Source organism: Oenanthe melanoleuca, chromosome 11, assembly GCF_029582105.1.
Source record: "Oenanthe melanoleuca isolate GR-GAL-2019-014 chromosome 11, OMel1.0, whole genome shotgun sequence".
NCBI classification, from domain to species: Eukaryota; Metazoa; Chordata; class Aves; order Passeriformes; family Muscicapidae; genus Oenanthe; species Oenanthe melanoleuca.
The window spans coordinates 6893683-6906410 of NC_079345.1; the positions used below are offsets into that span (position 1 = coordinate 6893683).

The 12728-nt window shown below is 42.4% G+C and overlaps 1 protein-coding gene across 10 annotated transcripts in view; it reads left to right on the forward strand.

Moving 5' to 3' along the window:
• CTCF (CCCTC-binding factor) overlaps positions 1–12728 on the forward strand; it is a 34565-nt gene that overhangs the window by 14531 nt on the left and 7306 nt on the right. For 4 of the 10 annotated variants that reach the window (XM_056500345.1, XM_056500335.1, XM_056500337.1 and 1 more), the window contains 6 exons: positions 6533–7325; positions 7928–8098; positions 8729–8862; positions 10170–10290; positions 11082–11231; positions 12557–12717. In XM_056500345.1, the coding sequence (XP_056356320.1) occupies positions 6545–7325; positions 7928–8098; positions 8729–8862; positions 10170–10290; positions 11082–11231; positions 12557–12717 (1518 nt within the window). In that variant the 5' untranslated portion in view covers positions 6533–6544. Of the gene's footprint in view, positions 1–395; positions 483–6532; positions 7326–7927; positions 8099–8728; positions 8863–10169; positions 10291–11081; positions 11232–12556; positions 12718–12728 lie in introns of those variants that run through there. The other 6 variants (XM_056500344.1, XM_056500336.1, XM_056500343.1 and 3 more) reach the window with 3 other exon arrangements.

Here is a 12728-nt window from a genome sequence, read left to right on the forward strand (position 1 = left end):
GGGCCAAAGTGTTCTGCCTTCACAGGAGCATAAGTAAAAGGTAACTTTGTTTCACAGGTAACAACTCAGTGAATAAAATACAGAGGAGAGTCTGATCACAGGTAAATACTATGGAATTCAGACTATTTGCTTGCCCACAGAGTTGCTGTAACCCAGAGAAAAAGCAGTTTGTCTGTAGTGTGTCCTGGGTGGATGGCACAGAATAGGGAGACACAGCTCAATGTAGCCACAAAGCTCACTGAACACAAAGTTCCTGGTGCTGTGGTTTACTTTATGCTGGTACTGCAGCTTAAGGTGGTCCTGGTGATCCCTTGCCTCTACCCAAGCATTTGTGTGAGGAATTGGGTCAGGAACTGAACATATTCTAACAGAATTGTTTTTCTCTGCATTAGTTTTCAGCTGGAATTAGTTCTCAATCGAGTTCATTGTGGTGAATTATTCTGTCAGTGTGAAGGAAGAAGCTGAGAGCAGCTCTTTGGACAGTGAGTGCTGTGTTTACCTATCTTACAGGGACCATGAACCTATTGCACAAGTTAAAAATCTTGATAGTGATGAAAAAGTGGATTCCTCTAGATGTCAGTTTAGTGCAGAGATCCACTGAAAAGCTTTGAATCAACTCCCTAGAACAATGTGCTCTTCTTGCCCTATTTAAGACCAACCTCCCAGCACAGACATCTTGGTTAGGTAATAACCACCATCACGGTCTTCTCTGATCCCTTCACAAGGTTAGCACTCAAGGAAACCATCCTTCTACAACTCTGTGTTTTTCAGTTGCAGCTCTCATTCCCATAGCTGGTTTATGTATTTCTTGGGGCTTAATCTTGGCAGGGCCCTTTTCATGCAGAAAAAAAATCAAAAATCTTTATTAACATGTGTGAAGTTTACTTTTTTTTTTTAGGTTTCTTGCTTTTCCTTGTGCCCTTCAAGATGCTGAAATATTTCTCAGAATTATTACTTAATAGTAGATTAATGAGACTGCCCTTTTTTTCATTTAAAACTGCAATAAATGTTTGTCCATTTTACTCTTCTTGTTTACTTTTGGTACCAGTGTTGTAAGTGGCAAGAAGGAAATGAGAAAACAGTTGGAGATGGGCGTAGCAGCCAGAGCCAGTGGATATGGAATTGATTGCAGCAGCCAAATAAAAGCCTTAAGTTTTTACTGTGAGAAAATTACTTAGTGAAAGAAACTTACCCAATGTTTTAGTTTTCCTGTTAGTAGTACCTCTTTGGTGTTTTGCATGTGAAGGGCACAGCTGGCCTGTTTGGATGTGTGTCTGTCTGGTTTAGAGTAAATTACTCTAGTGGCATGTTCATCTCTTATCAGGGTAGCTCTACCGTAGGAAATGGAAAGGTTGCCTACCTGTTAAACTGCCTTATCTTTGTGCTTAGCTGGTACACTTCTCAGGGAAAAGATATGGCTGTTTCCTGGTGGGAAGGAGAATGCCCAAGCACTCCTGCAGTTAATCTGCATCTGCTCATGCCCTTAAATACTTAGACAGACATGTGTGATCTGCAGGCAGGGGAGAGAAAAGTCTGTTGTCTATAAACCCTGTTGAATTTTTTTTTTTTTTTTTCAGTCTTTCTCTTGCTTTAAATGGCATATAGAGTGCATAACTGCAGACTCTTAGTTGAAGTTTTTGTTCATTCCTCTATTCAGCTTTCAGAGGTTCTCAGGGAATGCAGAAGAAGCATAAGACTCCCATGTTTTAACATTAGGCTTTTATTTCCACTCCCATGTAATTTTTAATAAGTAGCTAACCTATAAGTGTCAAAGCCATGTCAGTTTTTGAGTGGGGTCTGTATGTGGATTGACTTGAATTCAAGGCCCCAGTATGGTGCAAGGTGATAGGGTTGTTTACACTAATGTGGCTGCTGATACTTTTCATTATTTTATGAATGTAAAAAATTTACTGGCAACATTTGGCTTCATTGTTTCTATTGGAGTTGTTTTTTTTTTTCTCAAGTTAAATGCATATTACAGCACTAAGTATACTTTCAAATTGTGTTAGTGTCCCAGCAGTTTTTATTGAGAGTGTGCCTTGTTTGGCAAAAATATTTTTGCATAATTTGAAAAAAATAGGCACTGGCACTAAACATCCCTGTTTCTGGATTTGTGCTTTCTATATTGACTACTACAGCAAGTTGTTTTTAATGCTCCTGCAATTCCCTTCAAGTACCTAAAGGGGTTTCAAGAGAGCTGGAGAGGCACTTTGGACAAAGGCATGGAGTGACCAGACAAGGGGGAATGGCTTCCCACTGACACAGCGCATGGTTAGAGTCTATATTGGGAAGAAAGTGAGTGTATCTGGGCTGAGATTCTCCTGTGCTGTCACCAGTAGGACAGTTGGCAATAAATTACTTTCTCTCAAGCAACCTTTTGATTCCTTTTATTGGAATGAGGTGTCAGTTATATGAAATGCACAGCACTTATTTCTGCTTGTTGCAGCTTTTTAGATGGGCTGTCCATCAGTTGTCTGAGGAAGCTTAGGTCTGTTGTTTGGCTGTCACAGCTCCTTACCTGGCTAATTGGATTGTGACAGTGCACTGAGCTGTTCAGTGTCATGGTATCTCTCAGTAGAGCCTGCTGAGTGAGCCCTGTGGAAGGGCTGGCTTGAACTATTAGTAGGAATTGTGTTTTCTGATCTTCTTTGGTCTTTTTTTGGTCATTCTCCTTATTGTGGAATAATTTCTCTTTTGCTTTTTTTCCAGTCTTGATTTTCTGCGTCTTTTAACCTGCTGCTTTGTTTTCCTTTTTAGATTCAGTCCTTGTGGAACCGAGCTGTTGGTGTAAGGTAGCAGTAACTGGTAGGAAGAGAGATGGAGACAAATCCAGAAATAAAAAGTTGAGAGAAACTCTGCAGTTTTTAATCTTAGTATTCTGCTATAATAGCGTTAGTTGTAGCAAATGACGCATGTCCTCCAATAAATACAAAACTTGTATTTATGTGAGACTCGCTTTATGAAAAAGAAGAATTCAGGTAAAGAAAAGAACAAGTAAATAAAAAATAGCAAATTGTTCAAGATGAAGTGATTGAGAAATGGCATGGACAGCCAGTGCAAAGCCTTTCTTTGCAGAGAACAGAGCAGAGAAGGAGTCTTTACAGAGAGCTTATTTAATAGGAAAGCACCCATACATTTTCCTCTCAAATTTTGGGTACATCCTGTCTCCCCACCCTGCAGGTGAAGAATTTCTAAATTTTTAAGTCCACAGTTCTTCAGAGGAAATATCAGCAGTTTCAAGAGATTTTTGAGCTGTCCAAAGCATCAAGTGAGACTACTCCTGTATATTTCTTTGATTTTATATGTTGTTAATATGGCATTTAGTATATTGTGGTATTTCCCCTGTGGCAAAAGTTTGGTTTAGAAACAGACATTTTCAGATGAACTAATGTTGATGGAAAGGAACAGGCTATAGTGGATAGTTTGGAATAGGCAGGAGTAAATGCTGATCCATGTGCTGAGTGTTGGAGGCCAGGGAATCTGGGTCAGGACGCAGCAGCGGGCGGGGGACAGTGGAAGTGGCAGTGTCAGGTAGCGTGTACTGGGACAGTGGAAGGGGCAGGCAGAGGTATAGAAGTGACATGGAGGTGGCAGCATCAGGATGCAGTGGGCAGTTAGGGATGAAGGTGGCAGGCTCGGGTTGCAGTGGGCAGTTAGGGGATGGAGGTGGCAGGCTCGGGGTGCAGTGGGCAGTTAGGGGATGGAGGTGGCAGGCTTGGGGTGCAGTGGGCAGTTAGGGATGGAGGTGGCAGGCTTGGGGTGCAGTGGGCAGTTAGGGTTGGGGTGCAGTGGCAAGCAGGGATGGAGGTGGCAGGCTCGGGGTGCAGTGGCAGGCAGGGATGGAGGTGGCAGGCTCAGGTGCAGCGGCAGGCAGGGATGGAGGTGGCAGGCTCGGGGTGCAGTGGCAGGCAGGGATGGAGGTGGCAGGCTCAGGTGCAGTGGCTGGCAGGGATGGAGGCTGTGGCCCCGGCCCCGGTGCAGTGCGGCCGCTCGCCGCTCGGGGGCAGCCGTGCCCCGCTGTGTAACCCCGATCGCCGCGCGGCAGGAAATGGGGTGAGAGGTGGCAGAGGGACAGGGAGCAAAAGCCGGGTCTGAGTTTCTTTACCGGACGGCTGTAGGAATCCATCCATTCCTTTCACACAGGTAGACCCTTCACTGTGAGTGTCTTTAACCTTAGTCTTGCTGCAGGCATTTCCTTGGTCTCCCTGTACACCTGCATTCCTAGGCTGGCAAACTTGCTGAGCCATATGCCAAAGCCTTCATGTGTTCCAGTGGCCTGTTCCTTGGTGGACATAGGACTTTCTGCTTTACAGTCAGAAGTAGTGCCTTCCTACTACTCCGTTATAGAATCGTAGAGGACACTGGCAAATTTTGGCCTGTTGGTTTGCTTTCAGGTGACTTTAGCAGCGTTGTTACCAGCTGATATTGACAGTGAATGTGAAAGTCTTTGTGAGTGCCCCACCTCTGCTTGGCACCAAAGTTGGATTAGCTTTGCAGATGGACTTTTGCCTTCTTCTCCCTCGATCTTACATATTTTGTTGTTACCTCCTTGCCCATTCACCACATTTTGATGTTTTGTTTATCTATGTCCTTTCTTATTTTGTTCAGACACTTTTGCTCACCTGGAAAGTCTCTCTGCAGATACTTAAGACAATTGTTAAACACTTTTGCAATTGCTGTAGGCCCAAGACCTTCTCTGTTCTGATGCCTGCTGTCTGGTGTTAAGTACTTACATCATCTCATGTACTTCAGCTGTTTGTCCATATGGATTTGCTCTGACTTGAAGAGCTGACGGGTGGTAAAGGAAGGGAGAGGCGGGATCCCTGCAGGGAGTGTGCAGGAAGCCATATGTCGCTATTCCTGGGTATCTGGTGCCCTCTGGAGACTGTGACTGCCCACGACATCACGAGTGTCAAGGCACCACTCTAGTTTATGTCCCTAGTCTGGGCAGGCTGAAGAACAAGATGAGCTTTATTGTTTTTACAGCAGAAGTGGAGCATACTAGAAAAGACAGGAGAATAAAAGGAAGAACTCTCTAAAAATAATAGCAATTACATGTTGTCTTGTAGTTTTTAAAGCTGATGGAGACTTGATAGCTGTGCTTCATGTTTATATCTTGTGTAAAATCAAAATTGAGTACACAGGATTAAGTGTAGATATTTGCAAATAATATGGGCATTTTAAAGTGTTGAGTTAGCAAGGAAGATTAAATATTTATATTAATTCACTTAGCTGATCTGAGAGGCCAGTTAATCTAATGGGAAAATACAGAAGTCTCATAGCAAATCTGGAACTGGATTCAGGAATTTTTCACAGGCTTAGTAAGAAAGCTGGATATTTTATTACTTTCTTCTTACCCAGAATTTACCTTTAACTTTTTAATCCTTAATGAGAGGTGTAAGAAATTATATCCTGATGCAGAGAAAGTGTTTGTTGTGGTTATGGACCTCCTTTTATTTTTGTGAAGTAAACCACCTGGAACAGCGATGGACTTACAAAAAGCTCCTTTCATTTGGGAAAAAGACTGCTGCAAAACGATAATTTCTTTTAGCTCTTATACTCTTGAAACAACTTTCCTGCATAATAAGAATACAGGAGTTTAATATTTTTCCCCAAGTGCAGTGAAAAACACTGGGTGATCTTAGGAGGCACAAAAACTTAGTGTTATGTTTGCATGCAGCTATTGTCAGAGTTCCAGTTAAGGCCCACCAAAATGCTGAGTTTCTGCACTGTTGCTTGTGACTGTATGGATGGATTTACACAGGTATCATGGGATTCTCAGAGTCCACATCACTTACACTGAATTAAGATTTTACCTGAGCTTTGCCTCCTGCTGTGGCTTATTCAGTTGAGGAAGGAGTGCACAATGCATCTTCAGGTCCACTCAGGGTCCAGCACTGCCAAAGGTTGGAGCAGGAATTGAACTCCAGGCTGCTTATAAGAGGCATACTTGCCTGCATTATGTCCTTTTGTTCAGAGGAATTTAGATTTGAAGTAGTAATAGTTTGGTATGAAATAAGTGCAACTTACATTTTTGTACTTAATTCTTAGTGCCTTTTCTTACTGAAAAAGTTCTGCAGTTCTCAAATGTAATATTCTCTTTAAGGTTGGCTTTTTCATTTTAAAAGTATGGTAATTTTGTGCCTTTAAAATTTATAGCCACAGACTGCCTCTGGTACTGCTAAGCTATATGAAATGATTAAATAAGCTCAATAAGGAATAATACTGTGGTGCATCATGCTGGTGGGATTTGTGGTCTTTGAGAAATGGGAACATGTGTATCACTTAATATCTCTTCCTTGCTTTCCTTCCTTTCCAAGTAGCTGATACAGTTGTCTCACTGCATTCTGTGATTGCCTTGGTTTGCAGTGGTGATGGGCTTGTGGAATCCTACAGCTCTCAGCTCCTGTTTTCTGAATATGATTGGGATGAGTTGGGTCTTTCCAATTGGGTGATTTTGTTCTTCTGTAGGCTTTGTGCAGTTGTTAAATACATTGGATGGAGTGCAGCATTCATTTTCTTGTTTTTACAGCAGGAAGGTGAAATGGAAGGTGAGGCAGTCGACGCTATTGTGGAGGAATCAGAAACTTTCATTAAGGGAAAAGAGAGGAAAACCTATCAAAGACGCCGTGAAGGTGGGCAAGAGGATGATGCTTGTCACATACCAGCAAACCAAGCAGATGGAGGTGAAGTGGTGCAGGATGTCAGCAGTGGGGTGCAGATGGTGATGATGGATCAGCTGGATCCAACTCTTCTTCAAATGAAGACCGAAGTAATGGAAGGTGCAGTGCCTCAAGAAACTGAGGCTACTGTGGATGACACACAGATCATAACACTTCAGGTTGTTAATATGGAAGAGCAGCCTATAAACCTTGGTGAGCTTCAGCTGGTCCAAGTACCTGTACCAGTGACTGTACCTGTTGCCACCACATCTGTGGAAGAACTGCAGGGAGCTTATGAAAATGAGGTTTCCAAAGGAGGCCTGCAGGAGGGGGAGCCCATGATCTGTCACACCCTCCCTTTACCAGAAGGCTTCCAAGTCGTGAAAGTGGGTGCAAATGGTGAGGTGGAGACACTGGAACAAGGTGAACTTCAGCCACAGGAAGATCCCAATTGGCAAAAAGATCCAGACTATCAGCCACCAGCCAAAAAAACAAAGAAAAACAAAAAGAGTAAGCTTCGCTACACCGAGGAAGGCAAAGATGTGGATGTCTCTGTATATGACTTTGAAGAGGAGCAGCAGGAGGGTTTGTTGTCTGAGGTTAATGCAGAAAAGGTGGTGGGCAATATGAAGCCACCAAAACCAACAAAAATTAAAAAGAAAGGTAGGTTCCCCATTTGCAAATGGGTTTTGAAAATGCTTTTGTTGTGGTGATTGCAGTGTGATTGAGGTGAGCGAATACATGCAAGTGGGAGGAGAGCAAACATGGCCAATGCTGCTTGCTCACAATGTGGTAGTGCTTGACTGCAGTGTTTCTTGGTCACACCTCCCTTCTCCTCTCTATAGGCTGACAGGGAGATCATTTTCCATAATTATGATACTGTGGCATTAATATTCTCATACAACTATGATTGAAAAGATTGTTCTTTTTGCTGTACTACACATGTAACAGTTTGTGTGCATGTTTTACATCAGGAGCCAATGGTATAATGAATTCTGTGGGCTTTTTCCTAACCGATTGCTGGATAAGCTAGATGGTGCAAAATAACAGTAATAAGTATGTTTGATTTTTGTTAAAACTGCAAGTTAAGGAGCCCTTTTTAGAGTGCAAAAGGAACATTAAGTGCTGGCATACCAGTGAAGAATGAATCCAAACCAGCCACAGGCAATGCAGTTGGATTGCATGCCCCCAAGAATCTTTCCTCTTATGTTATACATTAGACCACATTGCTGTCAAAGACTAAAGATGATTTCCTTCATGACCAGGTGTAAAGAAGACATTCCAGTGTGAACTGTGCAGTTACACTTGTCCGCGTCGTTCCAACTTGGACCGCCACATGAAAAGCCACACCGATGAAAGACCACACAAGTGCCATCTCTGTGGCAGGGCTTTCCGGACAGTCACATTGCTGAGGAACCACCTCAACACTCACACAGGTACTGCTGCTTTTGCATACATTGTTTTTGTAGAGTCTGCCATTAGAACAGATAGATGGAAGGTAGACGCTTCTTGTATTTATACTTCCTCTTATGGAACAAGCTAAAAAAGAGGAAACTGTATTTGTTTTCTGTCTGGTGAGGTCAGGTGCAGAGCTTATTCTGTTCATAAGTACAAAATGGATCCTGGGCTTGATCTCAAGTTACCTGAAGTTAAAGAAATGTTCTCTTTGCCTTGTCATAAGCACTTGTGTTTTCAGCTTGTTGTGCCTTACTGCAAAAAAAAAAAAAAAAAAGTGTAGTTCATAATCTCTTGTTTTTTCTTCTTTCTGAAGTTATGTCTAACTAGCTGGTTTCTTATGTGTAGACAACCAAGTGGTACAAAAATAAAGGAGTCTCTTTTTTCACTGAAAGGATACTAATTTCTAAGATCTTAAATCTATGAGTTATTTATACAAAACCTCTGACTTTTGTGCATTCTGTTGCTCTAATTTAATCTTTCAGAGCATGAAAGCAGTGTTGCTAATTCACTTTAAAGCAAAAAATAAAATCCACAACCAGTGCTTTCCCATATTTTCTTGTCACTAAATCTGTGTGTCACTGTGTTCCTGTGTTGCTGCACACCTTTAGGTACTCGCCCTCACAAGTGCCCAGACTGCGACATGGCCTTTGTGACCAGTGGAGAGTTGGTTCGGCATCGCCGCTACAAACACACCCACGAGAAACCATTCAAATGTTCCATGTGTGACTATGCCAGTGTGGAGGTATGGGACTTGTTACAGTGCTGAGCGCTTCCTTGTGCGCTTCAAAGCTTGTTCACCATCTGTTACAAGCTCTGTTCTTAGGCATTTCCTCTTTGGCCATTTGGTTGAAAGGCTCTGGGCAAAAGAAGTTATAAATCAGGGCTGTTCTTGGAAACAAATGGTGGGGTTTCCTCAGTGAATCAGAAAGCAGTCTGAGATTACTTACAGAAATTCTAGGTGATACCTATTTCTTCTTTGGGGACAGTAGTTACCCCCGTTTCTTAAGTGATTTGTCCTTTAAGCTGATTGCAGGAATTGCAATGTGCTTCACGTTGAAGGAGACAAGGAGACAGACATTTCCTGCTGCAGTAGGATGTCCTTTCAGTCCACAATGCCCCTCCCATTTTAGAAACACAGGTTCTGCACATCATCTGTTTATGCCATGAAGGTGTCTGTAGCTAAAACTAAAGAGCCTTTGTCTCAGTATTGGTGAAAAGCAGCTTTGCAAATGTTAGATGATAGCTTAATTTGTCTGAGCAGATAAGACATTCGTGAATGCCTTCCCTCCAAGCAGTATTGTTAGATATTTTATAGGACAGCTTTTATATTGTGAAAGGAAATTTAAACCAGATTATGAGCAATGTAATTTTTAAAATATGGGATGTCTGCAGTGGAAGAAGGCTACAGTGGGAGAGCCTGAGTAGGGACGTCAGGTTTTTTTTTCCTGCCCACGCTATGACTGCAGTGCTGTCACATCAGGTCCTGTGGTTTGAGTTCTGAATAAGTTATGTTGCAGAGGTTTTCATAGTATGAATTAGGAAAGAATAACCAAGTTGGTCCTTATGAGGTCATGCTGCTTTTTGTAGGCATAAGTTGGTGATTAAGCAGCATGATCAGGCTGGAATAGAAAATGCTGTACCGTTGGTGTTCTTGCTTTGCGCTGGGTTTGTACCTTCTAAATAAAAGCAGAAGAAAGGAATTAAGCTTCCCCACGCTGCTTCCCTACACCACTTCCCTGTGTCTCTCCAGGATATTTTAAAGTGTTAGGGTGTCTTCAGATTCTGAGATGGTCAATAACAGTAAGGTGAGCACAGAGTCTAAATCAGGCCTCACTGAGTGTGGGAACAAGCATCAGGCAAGACTGGGAGTGAAGCTGGAAGGTGAAGTAGAGTGGGCAGGAGCAAGTGGCTGTGCGCAATGGGAAAATGGGCTGAAATGTGCTTGTTTGGTTTTGTTCCTAAGTAAATATAAACTGCCTTAAACTCTTGTAGTTTTGGCAATCTGGCCTGCTCATCTGTGTTAACTTCAGTCTTGCTCTTGGCTTCCAGGTTAGCAAATTGAAACGCCACATCCGTTCACACACCGGAGAGCGCCCGTTCCAGTGCAGCCTGTGCAGCTATGCCAGCAGAGACACCTACAAACTGAAGAGGCACATGAGGACCCACTCCGGTACTGATGCCATGTTCTCTGAACATGTCAGAGTGCTGAGGCTGCAGTGTCAGCTCTACAGGAAACAAACACTATTGTGTAGTTTGATATAAAACCTTTATAAAGTGTGTAGCTGAAGAGTGCACCAAGTTTTATAAGCACTTGTAGATTTATAACCTAATTAAATTACTGCACTGAGAAATGAGCTTGGAGGATTTTGATTTCTAGTTTGACTGTGAGGTGATAAAGTGCAGGCACCTCTAGTATGAACAGAAGAAACTTATTCTGTTTGCAGTATTCCAGTTGAAGAGTAGAGCCATTTACAGTTTCATGCTTCAGTGCATTTTTAAAAGCATCTCATGCATGTTAGTTCATAAAGATGCTAATTTTTTCTTCAATATAAATAGGGATTATTTTAGCACACAATGTTGCTGCAGTGCCAAATCAATCATATTGCTAAAATTGAAGGGGGGAAAGATGCCCTTTTATGAATATATGAACATTCAGAACCTCCACCCCAAAAGATTTTGATGTTATGTGCTCTCTTCTGGCAGCCTGCATGTAGGTCTTACCTGCATTTCTCAGAGTAAGAACAGTAAGAACTTCCTTAAGGATTGAACTTTAGTTTCTTTGTAGAAAGATGCTTATTGGAGCTGTAACTTGCAGAGAAAGATGTTATTGAGTGCTTTGTAGAATTACAATTTCTGTTGTCTAGCTGTGTGTTGCACGCTTCTGGGAGGTTGTTTGGGGCTTCTTGATGAGATTTCTTCTAATAAAAGTACTTGTTCTATTTTTTCCTTTTGTTTCTGAAGGAGAGAAGCCATATGAATGTTACATCTGCCACGCTCGCTTCACTCAGAGCGGTACCATGAAGATGCACATTTTGCAGAAGCACACGGAGAATGTGGCCAAATTCCACTGCCCTCACTGTGATACTGTTATAGCAAGAAAGAGTGACCTAGGTACGTGTCTCCCAAACGTGGCCATTTGCTGAAGGTGGTACAAAACTTCCCACAATCAGAGTTCACATAACCCACCTGCTTTCTCTTAACCCAATACACAGTTTGGTAACTGCACAGCATGAAGCACAGCTTCACATCTGGGGCTGGTAACACACACATTTACCTTACTATAGCTGGTACAAGTTAGAACAATTTTCAGTTTTTTCTCATTATTTGATTTTTTTTTTTTTCCAAGCATATAAGGTAACTTACTGTTTGCAAGGCATTTATTGAACTTGGATTGAGATTTCAGCAGCATAAGGGTTGGGATCTGAAAAGCAAGAAGATTACTTGGCATAATCTCCTGCACATTGGAGGCCATTAAGTTTCATGCAGAGATATTTCCATCAAGTTAAAAGGTTTGAATTAGACCAGTATTTAACTTCCCAGGATTTGGAGTTGTGTGCTCAAAAAAGCCCTGAGTCCTTGCAGTAGGACATTCCTGATCTAGTGAGCAGTACCCAGTGTGATTCCAGCAGGCAGGCTCTTATGTTTCTGAAGGTGACAAGCAATATCGTGCCCAGAGCAGCTGAGGGGAAGGAAGGAGCCATGATTTGGCAGAACTTTCTGTCTTTAAACAGAATTATCACCAAAGTAATGGGAAGGCAGGCTCCCTTCCAGTAAAGACAAGTGCTACAGTGAGAGGCAGTTTGAGAGGAAGGCAGTTGGCTGATGTCAGGACCAAACAAGCTGATTCAAAACAGAGGAAAACTGATGTTGGCTATGAAGAATTTTTCTTCTAATAATGCTTTAATCTACCCTAAGCTGCCCTGTGCAGCTGTGGTATGCTCTTAGTTGGAGGATTTTTAAAGAAGTGACTAAAACCTCTGTTGGGGATTATCTGCTGGTATCCCTGTTGCCTTTTAGTTCTGTCACTCTGATTTCTAATCCTGCAGAAAATCCTGTTTCCCCCTGCTGAATTACCTGGCTTCTGGCTGTATCCAGGCAATTCAAGTTAGTCTTAAACATAACAGTCCACAAGACACTTTAGTTTGACAATCATATGTCATCAAATTCAAGTATCCTGAATCAGCACAGATTGCAGCTAATAATCAAATCTGTATCCTGTGGAAAACCTTAGTGGAGTTTTTCTGCAAGCTCTTTCTGTTTAGAAATGGTTCTAGTTGGTTTTACGTGTGAGTCCTTCAGGTTTTTAGTTGAATCCTGAACTAACTATTCCACTGTTTTGGCTGAGCTTGGGAGGGAGGATCACTGAAGGACCATGGGCTCATCTTTCATGCTTGGAAAGCCATGGTGGTGAAAGCTTTTGATTCTTTTTCCTGTAGGTGTCCACTTGCGGAAGCAGCATTCCTACATTGAGCAGGGCAAGAAGTGTCGCTACTGTGACGCTGTGTTCCATGAGAGGTATGCCCTCATCCAGCATCAAAAGTCCCACAAGAATGAGAAGCGCTTCAAGTGTGACCAGTGTGATTATGCCTGCAGACAGGTAAGCTGGGA